General features: G+C 43.4%; 1 protein-coding gene across 1 annotated transcript in view; it reads left to right on the forward strand.

Moving 5' to 3' along the window:
• Nucleotides 1-2,108: 2,108 nt before the first annotated feature.
• The window catches only part of LOC132206766 (zinc finger protein 420-like), a 58,972-nt gene continuing 41,088 nt past the window's right edge, over nt 2,109-19,992 (forward strand). Inside the window, exons 1-2 of the mRNA XM_059641725.1 lie at nt 2,109-2,620; nt 12,118-13,097. Coding sequence (XP_059497708.1) covers nt 12,222-13,097 — 876 coding nt within the window. The 5' untranslated portion in view covers nt 2,109-2,620; nt 12,118-12,221. The remainder of the gene's footprint in view (nt 2,621-12,117; nt 13,098-19,992) is intronic.

Genomic DNA, 19,992 nt, shown 5'->3' on the forward strand with positions numbered 1-19,992 from the left:
AGTTTGATTCACATCCAGTTTTTTTAAAGATGATCACATACATTAGAGTCGAAAAGCACTGCAATAGACCCTATGTTGCAACGTTTCCATGCCAACCATCTTTCCCAAAGTAGACTAGTCCCACTTGTCACCTGCTTGGCCCATATCGCAGACTAAAATTCGGTGATATGATACTGGCCTCTGTTGAGTTATTTCTGGGCAATGAAAGAGATGGGGAGGTTTGTGAGGCTACAGGAATACTGAGATCAGGAGGATTGTGAGGCTGTGGGAATACAGAGACAGGTAGAGTTGTCGAGGTTGAAGCAGAGATCGAGAGGTTTGGGCGGTTGGGGAAGATGATAGTGACATGATTGTGAGGCTGAAGAAACTTACAGAGATAGGCAGTTTTGTCAACTATTGAGAAGGTTACAGAGATAAAGAGCATTAGGAGGCTGCAGGTGATTATTGACTAAACAGCACTGTGGTGTACTTACAGCACAGGCATTGTAACAGTTCAAGAAGACGTTTCACACCCTCTTTCTACAAGTCACATAAAGATTGGCACTAAATACTGGTCTGGGCAGCAACGATCATACATCATGAATAAATGATAATTGAGATGTATTTCTATTTTGTGGAGAGGTATCAATTGTCATAATTTTAATCACAGAATACAGCTTTCAAATAACTGACAAGTAATGCACAGTGAAAATGTGAAGATTAGTTTATTTAGTGCGTTCTAAGCATCTGGAATTGTTTGAACGGCAGGTGGATGCAGATTCACCAGTTCTTCTCCAAAGATATTAAGCATTAGAAATAGATACAATCGTCATATGTACTCAGATGCACGAATGCGCGAGTACAGTGTAAAGTGTACAAAGCCGCCATTTTCCAATGCCACATTGCTTACAAAGTCACATTTTTTTAAAAAGATAGAGATGTTAGAAATGTTACTATTTGAGGAAAGATTTGGAGGACTTTGAGCAAATGAAAAGAAAGGTGAGACAGCTTAGTAGCATCTCCAAGGGGAGTGGTCACGGGTTCACTGGACTGAACAGCCAGCAGCAATGCGCTGTGTGCACCATTCACTGGGAATGATGAAGCTCATCCCAGGCCAGAGAGAGGGAGGATCCCGCTACTCATCTCAGAAAGGGGCCCGCCTGATTGACGGCAGCTCACCGACAAGGAAAGTGGGCGGGGCTGTTGGACCAAGCGTAGAAGGCTGGTCTCAGACTTTTGAGAGAGCAAGAACTGCAGATACTGGAGTCAGAGACAACACAGTTTGGAGCTGGAGGAACGCAGCAGGCCAGGCAGCGTAGAGGATCAGAAAAGTTGACGTTTCGGGTCGGGATCCTTCTTGACGAAGTGGGAGGAGAAGGGAGCTGGGAAATAAATGGAGATAGGATGTGTGGGGCTGGAGAAGGCAAGTGGGATGGCGATACGTGAGCGCAGCTAGTGAGTAAAAGGAATTGGTCAGTGGGCTTTGTGGGCCGGATAGGTGGGAGGGAAAAAAGTGTGGAGCTGGATGAACACAGCAGGCCAAACAGCATTGTAGGAGCACAAAAGCTGACGTTTCGGGCCTAGACCCTTCAACAGAAAAGCAAGAGAGAAGATGGGCAGGTTATGTCAAGACAAGGAGGCGGCGATCATCCCTATCCTGCACTCATCTACTACCATCCCACCTGCCTTCCCCAGCCCCAACCCTCCTCGCTCTACTTATTTCCCAGCTCCCTTCCACCTCCCCACTAACGAAAAAGGGTCCCGACCCGAAACATCAACTTTCTCAGCTCCTCTGTCGCTGCTGTGTTCCTCCAGCTCCTGTGTGGTCTCAGACGCGACCTGCTGAAGGAGCAGCGCCTCAAAAGCGTGTGATTGCAAATAAACCGATTGGGCTACCTTAAATTACACCGATGATCTCTGAATCCTAAGTGCCTGCTGACTATTCGCCGTTGTGGATATGCCACTAAACCACCTGAGCTACGATAATACTCCCTTTATATGAAGGCATTTCACTCAACCCCGCTCTCCATTGCTTGGAAAACCCGGCGTCCGGCGTCTTCCGGCTTTCTACAACCAATTGGAATGAAGGGGGCGGGGCGAGAATGGACGGCACGTGACCATTTACGCCGCCGGCTCAGTGCCGCTGTGACTGGCGGCTCGGTGAGTGCGGCTGGTGGAGACGGGGAGAATCAGAAGACGCCGGGACGTAAATGGAGCTAGTCCTGGCTGCGAGCTTTTACGAATGCCCGGTGTAGGGCGCTTGATCCGAATTGGAAACCCCCGGTCCCGCGTTTACAGCAAACTGGAAACCGCTGCGGGCCTCAGGCGGTGATCGGCCCCGGTTGAACTCCGCCATCTTTATTTGGGAGCAAGGCGCAGCAGCGCTCATGCGCATGCGTCTTCCACGTTGTGAGTGGGGTGTTCTGAAGAATAGCATTTTCTGAGCAAACTGAAACCAAGAGAAATGTTTGTCTTTTCTCGATTTTTGTCCTGGGCTGACAGTGATTTTTCATTTGTGAATGCGTTGTGCATGTTATTGTTCGGGAACAATTTGTAGATCGGGATATCAAAAGAAGTTCTGATTGCCAGCGGAGTCATCAAGATCTGAATATCACTCGTCTTTATCTGTGGAAGGAAAGAGGTTTGTCTGTTCGATCTGTGGGAGAATATTTCTGATATCTTTGTAATTTAGAAAGCAGCAAGATTTTCAAATTCGTGGTTAGATCACTCCTGGCGCATGTTTTCAGTTCTGGGCCCTGCAACTGAGGAATGAGATATTGGCCTGAGAGGGTCTCAAATTTATCAAAAGAGTGCCTCATTTATTTCAGTCAGATTTCGTCCCAATCATCCACTTCGTAATGTTAACCTATTAATTCCTCATTCTGAAATACCTGCAAACTTTTTTTTAAAATTCCTTCTTGACTCAATGTTCTAGCACCCTTTCCAGATCCTTGAATCTAGAACACTTATAGAGTGCTGAATTTAAAGATGAGATGCTGTTCTCTGAGTACCCATTGACCTGCACTGGAAAAGTACAGGAGGCTGAGTTCGGAGTGGGTGTGAACAGTCAATTAAAATGACTAGGCTGCAGTGAGTGTACTGCTTGACTCCGACTGCTTTGGAGTTGAGTGAAAACACCGTGAGGTGAGACATGGAGAAGGTCAAGTTGAAAGACTGAACACAGTGCTCTGTGTCTGGGTGATTCAGAAAATGACATGGACCCAGTCAAAAAATTTGTAAGTGATTCTTGCAGTGTATTTTCTTACAGTTTTTGAAGTGTAATATATCAACTAAAGTATACGTAGCAGCTTTTGATTACAATAGAAGTGTTTGAAATGAAGGAAGATCCCTGGCTCAATTAAATTCTTTGAAAGGAGAAACAAGCTTAATTTAGTGAGAAGTCATGACAGGAGACCCCAGATGCCTGGTGTGCTCCTCTTGCGCACTGTGGGAAATAAGAGATTCTTCCAGTGTTCCTGATGTACTGGCTATCACAGCTGAAGCTGTGGGTGGACTCACTGTGGAGCATCTGTGATACTGAGAATGCCGTTGACAGCATATATAGTGAGGGGGTCAAACCGCAGGTGAGAATTACACAGGTAGAAAGGGAATGGGTGACCATCAGACAAAGTAAAAGGCTCAGAAAGGAAGAAATATATACCACTTTGGATACTTGGGATGGTCAGGGCTGCCCTTGTGGAAAGTCAGCAACAGTCAGAAAAATGGCTGGCTCTGCTGCATGGAATGGGATGAAAAAGAATGGCAGGCTTTACTGACAGAGGATTCAACTCCCAAGGTTACCGACAGGCACTGCTGTCATCTTAGACATGAATCCAAGATGATATGTGCCAGGATCAAGGATAGCATGGAGCAGCTGCAAGACGTTCTGGAGCTGGAGGGTGGTTGTGGAACACATAGCTACCAATGACATTGCCTTGAATAATCATTGAAAACACTTCAAGGTTGCTGTGGTTCCTGCACCTGACACCATTTCAGATGCTGCCAGACCCTGTTGAGTACCTCCAGCAATTTTTTGTTTTTATATCAGATTTCCAACAGTTTTTTTATGCACTGAGTCATGGATATATACAACATGGAAATAGATCCTTTGTTCCAACTTGTTCATGCTTACCATATATTCTAAAATGATCTCACCCTATTTCCCAGCAAATCCCTCTAAAACCTTCCTCTTCATGTATCCATCCAAAAACCTTTTATGTGTTGTGACTATATCAGCCTCCACCACCAACTGTGGCAGCATATTTCATACGTGTGCAATCTTCTGTGCAAAAAGATTGCGCCTGAGGTCCCTTTGAAATCTTTGTCCCCTTATCTTAAATCTATGCCCTGAAGTTTTGGACTCCCCTTCTCTTAGTAAAAAAGCCCTTGGCTATTCAACCTATCCATCTCTGTCTGATTTTTTAAACCTCTAAGTCGTCTCCCCTCAGCCTCTGATGCTGCAGGCAACAAAGTCCCAGTCTACTCAGCCTCTCCTTATAACTCAAACTCTCTAAATACATCAACAAGCTTGTAAATCTTTTCTAAACTTTTTTTCAAATTTAACAACAGCTCTGCTATAGCAAGGAGACCAGAATTAAACACAGTATTCCTAGATTTGTTGAACAAATGTCCCATAGAGCTGCAACAGGACTTCCCACCTCCTATATTCAGTGCACTGACAGATAAAGACAAGCATGCCAAATGCCACCTTCACCATCCTGTCTACTTACAACTCCACTGTCAAGGAACTATACACTTGTTGTTAGCCCTTCAGAAGGATTGAAGACTGTGCGGAGAAAACAGGAACTGGATTGAGTTGTAGTTCCATAAAAATGCCTCTGATTCATGTCTGCCTCTCCCATCTCTGTATTTTCCGTAGTTTTGTGCAAATACTGACTGGTTCACCTCTGTAAAGGACATTTATGAACCTGTTTGTTTTAAATAATAATTGATCAGTTTGCCTGAGTGTCATCTACACAACTAACCAAATTAATTTCTCTCAGTTTTATAACCCAGTTTTCTTCTGGTTTCTTCCAATATATTTGCTTCCTATTTGAAACGCTATTTTACATTTGGAAACTTAAAATGAAACCACACCCAGATCTGACAGTTACTCTGTTTATCATAACCTAATTATCTCAGGATTTTGAACATTGAAGGAAAGAACACCATTCACGCTGGGTAGGAACACGTACCATCTGTCCATGGAAAAGTCTGTGAAGATTCATCTGAACGCAAACTAGGAAGAGAATGTGGATGTCTGGGCATTGTGTGAAAGGTTTTCTTGACACATCCAAGCCGAAAACTCCCCATACAGTCACACTGGAGAAGCCATTCATCAGCTTTGATTGTGGGATGAGATTCACTCAATCATCCAACCTGCTGAGACACCAGCAAATTCACACTGGGGGAGACCATTCGCTTGTTCTGAGTCTGGAAAGAGATTCACGCAGTTATCTAAACCGCTGAGACATCAGCAAGTTTGCATTAGAGAGGGCCATTCATCTGCTCCAATTGTGGGAAAACATTTGCGCAGTCATCCAGCCTGCAGATACACCAGCGGGTTCACACTGTGGAGAGACGTTCACCTGCTCCGCGTGGGAATGGATTCACTCAGTCATCTAAGCTGCTGGAACAGCAGGGAATTCGCACTGGAGGACAACCATTCAGATGCTCCCAATTTGGGAAGGGATTCACTTCCTCATCCAGCCTGCTGAACCACTCATGAATTCACATTGTGGCAAGACCATTCGCCTGATATGACTGTGGAAAAGGATTCACTTCGTCATCTAACGTGCTGCAACGTCAGCAAGTTCATACCAGTGAGAAACCATTCACCCGCTCCAATTGTGGGAAGGGATTTACCATATCATACAACCAGCTGAGAAACCAGCAGATTCACAGTGGGAGGAAACAGTTACTCATTCAACAGCCCTTTCACCCGTTCACTATGTGGGAAGGGACACCAGTGAAATGGAACGAGGTGGATTCTGTTCACCTTCTGTGTTTGTGTAAATGGTTTTGCCATTTGCTAACACACCAGCAAATTCACAAAGAACCAGAGGTGAAGGATTTTGCTTTTACTCCCACCAAGGAACAAACCTTGGTCATTGGGCCATTTCTACTGATGTTATTAAACCCTGCTCTGTTAAAAGGTACTGATGTGTATAAAATGTTGATACAATTGTGTATCTGTCGAATAGGTTTAGAGGAAATGGTTGCAATGTGACTGTACATGAGCACGTTTATACCAGGGAAAGACTGCCACCTACATATTTTGTGTTTTGTCTGGACTGGTTAAACAACAATGAGGTCACCAGTAATTATTGGTCTTGGATTTTGATGCTATTGTTATCGGTCTTCAAACCATGTTTTCTGCTCCTGTTTCTGATGATGTTTGTAAACACCTCAGTTTCAATGACTTCTGTGGCATCAAGTCTTTGTCTCATTCTGAGCACCTAAGATATAAGATAAAGAATAGCTTTTGCATGAGCAGTTGGGAGAAGAGACATCCAGAGTGATATACAGCCTCTAATACTGAAAATTTAGTTACAAATGCTGTGGGTGCACATACTCTTTAACTTGGCAAGGGGATAGGATCCAGAGCGAATGTCCAAAAGGGTAAGAAGACAAGAGACGGATCAACAAGTGAACCAGGTAGGCATCAACATTACAGGCTGGTTCAGATACAAGGGATAGTAGGAACTGCAGATGCTGAAGAATCTGAGATAACAAGGTGTAGAGCTGGATGAACACAGCAGGCCACACAACATCAGAGGAGCAGGAAGGCTGATTTTTCGGGCCTAGACCAGAACTGCTTGGCCTGCTGTGTTCGTCCAGCTCTACACCTTGTTATCTCAGGTACAAGGGAGTTTGACATGGTTGAATGGCATTGATTTTAATGCTAAAAGTTTGACAACAAGGCAGATGAGTTGAAGATACAAATTAAAACATGGGGGCATGATGACATTGCTGTCACTGAGACATGGTTGAGAGAGAGGCAGGATTGGACACAGAATCTTCATGCGAGACCGCAAAGGAGGCAAAAGAGGAGGAGGTGTCGCAGTTACATTCAGGGAATTTGTTGCACCAAAAAGAAGAGATGACATCTTAGAAAACTCCTGAAATAAACCTCTATGAGTTAAAGTAGAAGAGCTGGTCAGGAGGCAAATTTTAGGGAAGTGTAAACGTGATCACGTTGTAATTACAGGAGATTTCAACTTCCCCAACATTAACTGTGGTCATCATATTCTGAAAGTTTTAGATGAACTTTTAAAATAGATTTTTAAAATGGCTTTTAAGCCAAAATGTAGAAGTCCCAATAAGGACAGGGGAAGTCCTGGACTGTAGGTAATAAAGACAGACAGGTCAGTGAAGTATCAGTGGGGGTGCATTTTGTAGATAGTTCCTAGAACTCTTTTTGTAAGATTCAGGGTTGTTATGGAACGGGACAAGAATGGGCTTCAAATCAAAGTTCCAAATTAGTTGATTTAGTAAGACCAGAAATGATTTGACGAGAGGGAGCAAGGAACAGACACTTTCACCTAAATGAACAAGAGGGAATTTTGATGGGGAGATATGGGAAGCTACAAGGGGAACGTGAATTGATATAGCCAGGTAAAATAAAGGAAAATACTCAGTTGTTTGACAGATACCTTAACGGCTCAAGGGTAAGGGGGGACACGGTAAAGCCCGTATAGGACTGCAGTGGAAACTGTGCGGAACTACAGGATGAAGGTTTTTTTTTCTAGGATGGTCCTAAGTGAATACTTTGTGTCAGTATTCACGAGTGAGTGAGACAATTCAGGGATAGAATTTAAAGAAATTAGCACAGAGACAGGGTTTTTTTTTTGAGTAGTCTAAGGGACAGAATTAATTTACATCAGAAAGGCTGGTATTAATCAAGAATAGTCAACATGCATTTTCAAGGAGAGTTCATGCCTGACCAACTTGATTCAATTTTTTAATGAGGTGTGGCAATCGGGCAATGCGTTTGATGTAGTCTCTTGACATCAGCAAGGCTTTTGATAAGGTCCCACATGGGAGACTGATAGCAAACGTAACAGCCCATGGAATCCATTGAAATCTAGCAAATTTAATCCACTGTCGGCTGAGTGGTAGCATTCACGGGATAATGTTCGATGGGTGTTTTTTGACTGACTGGAAGTCTGTGTCCAAAGAGGTCCCACAGTGGTCAGTGTTGAGCCTTTGCTGTTTTTGGTTTGTATAAATGATTTAGAATTGAATGGTTAATCAGTTAGTTTGCAGATGATACAAATGGGTGGTAAATAGTTAAAAGGGTAACTTTAACTTACAGGAGGATTTATAGAGGATGATCAGATTGGCTGAGCAGTTGTTAATAGAATTCAGTCTGGATCAGCAAGAAGTGACATATTTGGACAGGGGAATTGGTCATTGCATTTGACTGTTAACCAAAAGATTGATGTTTCGTAGATCAGCTTGTGAGGGAAGGCTATTTCATTGTTTACATCAGTGTACTATATGACACAGACCTGGTTTTATTTGCAAGACAATTTTGACTAATGTTGCTCGCTCCACAGTTAGACTTCAAAAGACATTTTCTAATGCATGGTGTTACGAATTGTGAAGAAGGAAAATTGATTTTTGGGCTTATTTGCTCATTAATTTACTGCCCTTTAAATCCTGACCATCTCCGATGGAAGTCCTTTTGTTGTGAACATGAGGGAGAAGGCCACTGTTAGCCAGGCAAATAAAGATGTGAAGTTGAGAACAAATAGTGACTGTAAATTTAAGAGACACATCTGAACCAAACTTTCTGGAGCGGGTCTAGGCCCAAAACGTCAGCTTTTGTGCTCCTGAGATGCTGTTGGGCCTGCTGTGTTCATCCAGCCTCACATTTCACTTTCTGGAGCATGTCCCCACCTGTATTCATTTTCTCTCCCTACAGTTGCTGCGCGTAAACGGTGTTCCCCCAGGCTGAGAAAAGAAATTTAAAGGGGAGGGAGAGACATTGCTTTGTTCCCACGTGTTGCTCAGAGCATGAAGACTCTCACTTTGGGCGACATTTTGTTGTGAAGTTCACAGTGGAGGGGTGTGGCTTACTTGAAACAACCAATAGAAATCACTGAGCGTCTTCGGCTTACAGACAGCAGGGCAGGCGCTCGGATACGAGAGCCCCTCCCCCATCCATTGTTTCTTCTGTCCCCTCCTGGAGCCAGGGTTTCCAGTGCAACCGGCTGTGGGATCGAGCCAGAGCCAAAGCTGCCCATCCCCCTCGGTCCCAGGGCTGCTGCTCCAAAAAGAGACAGATTGACCTCGACCGCTGGCGGCAGCTGCACTGCGCCTGACCCAGACAGTGGGCCCGTATAGTTTTTTGCGGCCCTCCAGCTAATGACTGGGGGAGGGGAGAATAGTTTAGAAAACTGCTTCCTTTAATTTTCCACCAGGCTATGCAACCACACTGGGTTTGTGCATTTTCTTTGGAAAGAACAACCGGACTAAAGTGCTGAAAAAAAATCACTGGATGAATCAGGGAGTGAACATGTTCAGCCTTTCATAGCACTGTGTGGAGCTGGAGGAACACGGCAGTTCAGGCAGTATCGGGGAGCAGGAAAGTTGATGTTTCAGGTCGAGACCCTTCTTCAGAAAAAGGGGTCCCGACCCTAAACGTCAACTTTTCTGCTCTTCTGATCCTGCCAGAGAGACTGTGTTCCTCCAGCTCCACACTGTGTTATCTCTGACTCCAGCATCGGCAGTTCTTACTATCTCTGAGTGACGGTCAGCCTTTCACTGTTTGTGTGTTTGAGGTTTATCTGTTCTGTCCGTAGGGAAATATATGGAGCATGTGCAAATAGAGAGTGGAAGACGATGGAGGAATTTGAAATCGAGAATGGGAATTTTAAAATTCAGTCATTGCTGAGCAGAGGTCCAAAGTGGGATGTGGGTGTTGCTGCCTGAGTCAGCATTGTTTTGCCCATCTCAGATGCTCTGGAGAAAATGCTGCCACGGACTATGTCTGATTTTTTTTCTGAAGATGTGACGAGTGAAACCAGTTGATGGGATCACTTGGATTTTCCAAAAGCTTTTGATAATGTTACACATTGGAGTTTAGTGTGCAAAATCAAAGAATTGTTAAGTATGTACTGGTATGGATTGAGAATTGGTTAGCATTCTGGAAACAGAGAGTAGAAACAAATGAGACTTTTACGGAGCATCAGGCTTTGATAATTAGGACTCTGCAAGGATCACCACCCTTAGACACTAGCTATTCAAAGTATTCATCAACGATTTGGGTGATGGAATCCAATGTAATACTTCCAAATTTGTTGACACAGAGCTAAGGGGATTATGAGTGAGCAAGACACGAGGCACCAGGGTGATTTAGAACATTTGAGTGAACAGCAAATGCTTGGCAGGCACGGTATCAGTGCAAAGTTATCCACTTATGTTGAAAACTCAGAATGGCAGAATATAATTCACACAGTGGTAGATTTGGAAACGTTGATGTGCTAAGTGACCCGGATATGCTTGTACACCAGCCACTCAAAGCAAGCCAACAGGCAGTTAGGAAGGTAAATGGAACTTTGTCCTTCATTGCAAGAGGTTTGTGTACAGGAGCAGAGTGGTCTTACAGCAGCTGTGCAGGGTTCTGTGGGGACCTGAGTGGAGTGTGTGCGCACGTTTGGTCTCCTTCACAAAGAAATATTATTCTCATTGCAGGAAAACAGCAATCTCTTGTGTTGGTGAAATCCAGTCAGGAACAAACGCTGTCACTCTTGGTGCATCTGGAGGAAGCTCAGCTGCACTGTCCTTGTTTTGAGTCAAACTTGCAGAAGATGTCATTTTTTGGCATCTCCACGAGGATTTGTCCACAGTAGGAAGTGGATGATGTCCCTTCACTCCTGCTTTATTCCCCTGTTGCAGAGCAACACGGAGTCTGATGACACCATTAGGTTTTGACATTTCAACTGCAGGGTTCACAGAAGAAAAGAACAGTGTGGAGAAAGTGATCCAAGAGGAGTAGTGTGAAATATTAGACAAAATGCTTATAATGAGACAGAAAGTGTTAGAGGAGTTGGAATCATTGAAAGTGGATAAACCACCAGAGCCAGATGAATAGTTCGCTTGGATGTTGAAGGAGGCCATGGAGGAAATGACCAGCGCTGTGAGGATTATTTTCTGGAAGACTGGAGGAATTCAAACATTTTTTCATTCTCTTAAAAGGGTACAAAGCAATTGCAAAACAACAATATGCCAGTCAGTCTTACTTTGGTGAAAATTCGTAAGAATCAATCGTGAGATGTCAGCCAAGATGTCACTTCAAAATCCAAGGACTAGTCAGGGATACCATTGCTTTGTTAAGGCAAGGTCACGCTTGACAAATTTGTCTGAATTCTTTGAGGAATTGACAAGGAATATTGATGTGGGTAGTGAAGTGGATGTTGTCTGAATGGATATTATTAAGGCATTTGACAAAGTCCCACAAAGCAGACTGGTCAAAAGAAAAAATGCATGGGATACAGGGTAATCAAACTGGATCCTCTGTTAGCGAGTTTTGAGAAGATTTGTAGCTCAGGTTGAGGTTCTGGATGTCAATTTGCTCGCTGAGCTGGAAGGTTAGTTTTCAGATGTTTCATCACCATTTTAGGTAACATCATCAGTGAGCCTCCGACGAAGCGCTGGTGTTATGGATCCTCTGTTTCAAGAGATTCTGACACCATCCCAGTTGCAAGCTCCAAAGACTCTAATATTGAAAGCAGTGAATTTTTTTCAGAGCTGAGCATTTTTCATTATTCTGGAGCAATTTCAAGCTTTTCATGCAGTGTTCTGTTATCAGTGAAAGACTGCATGGCCTGCAGATGGCGTGGCTCCGTTATGCTCGATCTGAATCCATGTCCATCCATTACTCTACTTCATGTCTCCCCTCCTGGGTTTCCCCTCTGTCATTGCCTAACTTCCTCAGTCCCTGGTAATTAGTATGCTGCTGATGTACCAACTTCACCTTCTCACAGAATTGTTAACAGTCAGAAATTGTTTCTACTGCACTGCTTTTAACTTCCACTCTAAAAATTATGAGCTTCATTGAGTTCACATGTCACAACCTGCATTTTTGATTTTGTTGTTTCTATCTCACTCCCTTTGTTCTATCTAAATCAGTTTCACAGAGTTTTTCGGAAGTTTTTCAGCCAAGAAACTGAACTCAAGCATTACATCAGGATCTGAGAGAGTTGCCAAACATATCACAACCTGAATGTCACTCAATGTTGAACATGGAAGGAGAAAGCACCTTATACTGTGGAAAGAAACCGTACCCCGATTCAATGTGTGGACAAGGCTTTAACCATTCAACTGGCCTGTCAGAAAATGAACATATTCATACTGATGAGAAGCCTTGGAAATGTGGGCACTGTGGGAAAGCATTCTTTCATCCATCAAAGCTGAAAATTCATCGGCGTAGTCACACTGGAGAGAGGCCATTCACCTGTTCAGAGTGTGGGGAGGGATTCACTCAGTCATCTACCCTGTTGATACACCAGAGAGTCCACACTGGGGAGAAGCCGTTCACCTGCTCTGAATGTGGGAAAGGATTCACTCAATCATCCACCCTGCTGAGACACCAGAGAGTTCACACTGGGAAAAGGCCATTCACCTGCACAGAGTGTGGGAAGACGTTTGTCAATTCATCAAACCTGGTGACACACCAGCGAGTTCACACTGAGGAGAGACCTTTTAAATGCCCAGTCTGTGGGAAGTGCTACAAAAGTTCTGGGGAGCTGATGCTCCATCAACGTGTTCACACTGATGAGAGACCATTCAGATGCTCTGACTGTGGAGCTGCATTTAAACGATCATCTTACCTCACTGTACACCATCGTGTTCACACTAGGGAAAAGTCATTCACCTGCACTGACTGTGGGAAGGGCTTCTCTCAGTCATCCCACCTGTTGATACACCAGCGTGTTCACACTGGGGAGAAGCCCTTTACCTGCTCTCATTGTGGAAAGGGATTCAGTCAGTCATCCCACCTGCTGAGACACCAGCACATTCACACTGGAGAGAAGCCATTCACCTGTCCCAGTTGTGGGAAGGGATTCACACAGGTGTCACATCTGCTGAGTCACCAGAGAGTTCACAACTAACCACAATGATTGGATTTCATTCTTAATCACATCTTGAAATGGACTATGTTCGTTGCTGTCTGTTTTTGCTGATGCTAACAACCACCTGTCTAGTGATATGTTAATCTAGATAAATGTCAAATAAAGCAACTTTGTGATAAACACAGTGAGTCATCATCTTATTTTCTCTAACCCAGGTGATTCCCTTTTGAATTCTTCTCCCTCTCCCCTCCATCCTCACCTTTATCAAGAAGTCCAAGGAGTTTTGTTGTCACAGAGATTGAGGCAATCTGATCAGCTGCCACTGCCCAGACTGGGGAAAGTGCTGTGGACTCGTCAGTGATCTGATTTCTTACCAATATATTCACACCCAGAGGAGAGACCATTCCATGCTCTCAGTGCAGGAATGTGTTCAGACAATCATTTGCCCTCACTGTAAACACCAATGAACTCACATGATGGGGAGGTTGTTCATTTGCACTGAGTGTGGGAAGATTCACTCCGACATCCCGTTTTCCAAGACATCAGTGTGATCATTAGTGGCTGCAGCAGTCGGATTTGCTGTTAATCAATCGCTGGACCCATCTATTTCCCATTTGGTCTTTTTTTCTCCTGATGTTAATAAATTTCAGAACAGTTTTAGGTGAGAATATTCAGAATAAATTTCACATGAATTAGCTTGATCTTAAACCCAGTGTGTTTAGCAATTTTTTAATATCTCTTACACAACTGAGTCCCTTTTGAAGGATCTCCCTCTTGTCTCTTCCCTCCAACAAGTATAAGGACTTCAAGGAGATTAGTTACCACTAAGATTGAGACAATCCAATCAGCTGCCTCTGCTGCTCCCTCCCTTCCATTAACTCCCTGATTTAAAAAAAAACTGCCTGTCCAGTTCCTCCTTGCCCGACCCCTGATCCCACAGCTTTCTTCAGTTTCTCTTCTGTCAGAGCTTGTCTTTCCACAAGACTCACTTTCGTTCCATTAACCCTCTCCGCACTACGGATGCACACTGATGTTGTTAACAGCTCACTCTCCCCGTCCTGTCCCTAAAATCTTCACACTCACCAATTCTTTAAAAAAAATTATTAGACTTGAACTTGGTGACCCCCCCCCACCCCCGACAATGAGCTATCATTGGTCCCTCCTATTTCTCATCGACACACTACACCTGGTTGACATCCAGATGCACTGTGTTAGCTTTCACGTGGTCACTGACAACTACCAGCTCTCCCTCTCCACCATCCCTGTCCAGTCCTCCACGGTTATTAAATTATCCCATACTTAAATGTCGGATGAACATAAATGTCCTCAAATTAAATGTTTGGAAGACAAATCAATTGTCTTCAGTTACAGCTATTCAATCCATTCTCAAACTCCTGGGTCCATTCCTCTTCCCTGTCAATGAGACTGAGCCACACTGTTCATAATCTCAGTCATAATTTTATCCTCAAGATGAATTTCTGACCACAGACACTACACCGTCAGTCTAACCAGATATTTCAGTCCCCATAATGTCAGCCATCTCCACCCCAGCCCAGCTTATCTACTGCTGGAACCCTCATCTGTGCCCGGGTCATCTTCAGACTTGACAATTCCAATGCATTCCTGACCAGCTTCGTATTTTCATCCCAGCCGTACATGGAAAAATGAGATCCCCCAAAACACTGTTGTGCAATTACACACTCCTTCTAAACTGTACGTTTGCAGTCGCTCCAAGTTTAGCTGCTTTGACTGTGGCATTGATGTCCAATTTCAGAAGTCATGACCGTGCACTGCCCTTGGAAGCTTGCAGAGCCAGAATGAAAATTTAAGAGGAGGCTGGTTCTGTTCACCGCCACCCTCTTTGTTCCCTAACAGCATTGCTGCTCAGTTTTTTTTTCTCAGCTGACCGCTGAAATCTATGTGCAGCAGTCATGCTCGATCGTGGGACCTTGAAATTTCAATGGATCATTGCAGTTAATCTGTTCATCTTGGTCTCACATACTCTAGCTCCTTCTTAGGCTTAAATCCATACACTTGAAGCATTTATATAATTTCATTCTTCCACTTACAATCTCTCCATACCTTGTGTGCAAAATAAGACTGCAATCAATGAGCTAACAGTTTTCTTTTGCAGTCATGGGAACCTTGGAGAATGCAGAATAAATGAATCATTGCTCATTTTAAACTCATTTAAAATAATCTTTCTCCTGTTTTAATGTGGCAATTATGGAAGAAATCCATTGAAGTTTCAAAGTTTGCAGATTTGATGTTAGGAAACTTGAGTAAATCCTTTTGCACTCCCAATGTCCGAACTGTCTGCCTCTTTGCCAGTGCTTCTGTCTTGGTAAATGGGATGGCCAAGTGAATTCCTTTCCACAATTAGCTCGTGAATATCCTCTCCCAGGGTTGATTGCACCCATGGTTGACAATAAGAACATAAATAGATGCAAGACAAAATATTGTAAATTTTATGTAAAATTGCCTAAGTAATATCATAAATTTTTGAGGCCAATTAAGATGGCAGTGAAGGTGATGTATTGTGACTTCACGATGAAGTCCTGGACACTGGACAATCTCCAGCTGGGATTGGTAATTGAACCCCTCCCACAGTCCCCACAGTTCCACTGTTTCTCCATGGTGTGGGTGTATTTTGTGATTTTCTATTTTGGACAATCAGTTGAAATTTTATCTACATACAGAACGCATATATCGGTTCACCCATTGTGAATGCTGTACATTTTTTTTAAACACTGTAACTGGTCAAACCTCTTTCAACAGTCAGTTCACTGGAGCACTGTCACCCAGGTTGTGTAACTGAATAAAGGTCTTTCCACAGACCATTCACGGACTCTCATTCTTATTTAGCGAGGTTTGGTGATTTTTCAGTTGCTTCGCTCTCCATATTTAAAGACCGATGACACGCAGGTCCCAATAAATTTTAAAATCCTGTCAGATCTTGAAGTGATGACTGGTTTGATAGCATATTTAGAAGTCATTCCCGATCCCCTTGAAAAGTAGTTTATAAAAAAAAAGTCCAGATTAAAATTTTTGAACAGAAAATTCTAGTTTCTTGGAACATTTCTTTCCTCTTCTTTTCCCCCAAAGCTGTAAATTCCCATCCCACACACTCTCCCTCCTTCCTAACTGAAAACAAAATAAACTACCTTTTTGTATTCTTTTCACGAATTTGTACAAATAAAGAAAGAAAATTTGTGATCAAATTAAGGAAGAAAGATTCCACTCTACAAACAAGATATTTAAGAAATTTATAGTGATTCAGCTCAATTCCCTACCTCATAAAATTCATGAATAGTCTGCAAACGCTTGAAAATTTAAGAAATGGAACCTGACAACATAAAACTCCAGATTTTAATACATAATGTAGATTGCACTCCAGCTTTTCTATATTTTCCATTTGTAAAATCATGAGACCTGTGTCTTTCAGCATGCTGTAGCTACCTGTATATTCAAATTAGCCAAAACCAGCCACAGTCTTATTGTGTGGTGGAGTTAAACTCAGTCTCTTGTTCAGGTTTGGTTTCTGTTTTTCTGCCTGCCCAAGGTTACACCCAGTTCATGTTTTCCAAGGACCTAATTGGTGCCCCAGTATTTCAATGAGTGAAACTATTAATCCACTTTAAATTGTTTTATTGGTAAAATTAGTCTTGATTTAAATTTTGTGGAAAAATTATTTAACAGTGGTTTACAGTGACTCATTTGCCCAGTCAACTCAGGTTCCAGACTTCAGACCCTGGAACCAGTAACATCTACTCCTTCACTCCCCTTGCTGTGGGTATCCAGGACAATCAATCCCTCGGCACCAACAAAACCTGCCAGGAGAAATACTGGACATCAGGAGGAGGAAAGTCTGTACTGAATCTGGATGCTGAATCTGAATCGCAAAAATAATGAGAGAAACAGGACTGATTAAAAAAAATTGAAATAATCAAATGAATTACTGCTACTCAGCTATTCAATTTCTGAGAGACTTGCCCAAACCTTAATCCTGTGTCCCAGAAACTTCCAATCATTGGTTCTGGAGGCTTTGGCCATCACCAAAGTGATTGACCTGTCATTGTTGAGCTTATTTTTACTTTCTTTCTGAACAAGGGTGTATCATTTGCAATTCTACAGGCCTTTGTCACCATCCCTGTACCTTAAGGGGTTTGAACTGCCTCCTGAACCTCTACTCTTACTTCTCTCAGTAATCCATGATATGTGTCATCTGGTCCTGATTCGATTGACAGACAACCTATCTGATGCCTCCTCCTTGTCCATTTTAAATACAAGTGTTTCAATTTCTTCCTCTTTTATCATGAAAAGGGTAACATCAACTTCCTTGGTGAACAATCTAGATATAATACAGCAGCTATCTATCTGCCTCCAGCGGTGCATTTACTTTTCAATGCCTAATTAGCTTCACTTCTCATTTACCATTTTTACGATTGAGATGCTGACAAACCTGAATCAATAAGCCTTCTGTTTTTCCTTCTATTTTCTGTTCATCCTGTCTCTTTACCTCTGTTATTTGCTCATTCAGTTCCCCCTGAACCTTCCAAATTCCACCTGGTTTTAGTTGCAGTGGCAACCTAACATCTTTGACAAGCACTCTTTCCTCCTTTATCTTAATTTTTTGTTTACTTTGCCATTGTGGGTGCTCTGGATTTGTTTTCTCTAATATTCTCCTTTGTGGGTGTTGTAATTTATGCCTGCAGCTGACACTTGGTTCTCTGAGGATTGTCTTTGTTTAGATATGCTAACACTAACCCTCCTTCCAAACTATTCTACTTGCTAATGTTTAGTGATGAACTCATAAGTCTTTGGCAGAAGAGGAGTTACAACATAGAACATAGCACAATACAGCGCAGAACAGGCCGTTCGGCCCTCGATGTTGCACCAACCTGTGAACTAATCTAAGCCCCTCCCCCTACACTATCCCTGAAATGCCCCGAATGTGGCTGAGTTAACTACATTGGCAGGCAGGGCGTTCCACACCCTTACCACTCTCTGAGTAAAGAACCTGCCTCTAACATCTGTCTTAAATCTATCACCCCTCAATTCGTAGCTGTGCCCCCTTGTACAAGTCATCATCCTCGGAAAAAGATTCTCATTGTCCCTCTGATCATCTTGTATGTCTCTATTAAATCCCCTCTTAGCCACTTTCTCTCCAATGAGAACAGACCAAGTCCCTCAGCCTTTTTTCATAGGGCCTGCACTCCAGACCAGGCAACATCCTGATAAATCTCAACTGCACCTTTTCCAATGCTTCCACTTCCTTCCTGTAATGGGGTGAGCACAACTGCACGCAATATTCCAAATGCGGCCGCACTAGTGTTTTGTACAATTGCAGCATGACATCACGGCTCCAGAATTCAATCCCTCTACCAATAAAACCTAAAACACCGTAAGTGTTCTTAACAGCACTATCAACCTGGGTGGCAACTTTCAGGGATCTATGTACATGGACACCAAGATCCCTATGCATATCTACACTACCAAGAATCTTTCCATTGACCCGGTATTCTGCCTTCCTATTATTCCTCCCAAAGTGAATCACCTCACATTTATTTGTATTAAACTCCATTTGCCACCTCTCAGCCCAATTCTGCAGTTTATCCAAGTCTCCCTGCAACCTCCAACATTCTTCCACACTGTCCACCACTCCACCAACTTTAGTGTCATCTGCAAACTTACTAACCCATCCACCTATGCTTGTGTCCAAGTCATTTATAAAAATGACAAACAGCAGTGGTCACAAAACAGATCCTTGAGGCACACCACTAGTAACCGGACTCCAGGCTGAATATTTTCCATCAACCACCACTCATTGCCTTCTTACAGAAAGCCAGTTTCTAATCCAAACTGCTAAATCTCCCTCAATCCCGTGCCTCTGTATTTTCTCCAGAACATAGAACAACACAGCACAGAACAGCCCTTCGGTGCTCGATGTTGCACTAACCTGTGAACTAATCTAAGCCCCTCCCCCTACACTATCCCATCATTATCCATATGCTTATCCAAGGGCTGTTCAAGCAGATGTTCATCTGCAAATGTGGTACACTGCATCCGCTGTACCCGTTGTGGCCTCCTCTACAATCAGGGAAATCAAGTCGAGGCTTGGGGACCGCTTTGCAGAACACCTCCGCTCGGTTCGCAATAAACAATTGCACCTCCCAGTCGCGAACCATTTTAACTCTTCCTCCCATTCCTTAGATGACATGTCCATCATGGGCCTCCTGCAGTGCCACAATGATGCTACCCGAAGGTTGCAGGAACAGCAACTCATTTTCCGCTTGGGAACCCTGCAGCCCAATGGCATCAATGTGGACTTCACAAGCTTCAAAATCCCCCCCTCCCCCACTGCATCCTAAAACCAGTCCAGCTCATCCCCGCTGATGTATGTCAACATTTTTGTGCACAGGTCTCTTTGCTGCACAGAATCTCTGGCCAACACTGTACACCAGATACATTGACAACATTTTCTTCCTTTGGACTCATGGCGAGGAATCACTGAGACAACTAAATAGCAATATCAACAAGTCCATCCGACAGTCAGACTTACCATGGACTGCACTTTAGAATCAGTCTCATTCTTGGACACATGCATCTCCATCAGGGACAGACACCTCAGTACATCACTCTACCGCAAGCCTACGGATAACATCACAAAGCTAGCTTCTCCAGCTTCCACCCAAAACATATTAAAACAGCCATCCCCTATGGACAAGCCCTACACATACACAGAATCTGTTTGGATGAGAAGGAACAAGACGGACCTGAAGGTGTTGAAGGATGCCCTCATAGGAACAAGATATGATACTCAACTCATCAGTCACCAGTTCCAACATGGCACAGTGAAAAACTGTAATGACCTGCTCAGAAGACAGACGTAGGATATGATGGGGTGCCCTTCATTGTCTAGTACTTCCTG

Source organism: Stegostoma tigrinum, chromosome 43 (genome assembly GCF_030684315.1).
Source record: "Stegostoma tigrinum isolate sSteTig4 chromosome 43, sSteTig4.hap1, whole genome shotgun sequence".
Taxonomy (NCBI): domain Eukaryota; kingdom Metazoa; phylum Chordata; class Chondrichthyes; order Orectolobiformes; family Stegostomatidae; genus Stegostoma; species Stegostoma tigrinum.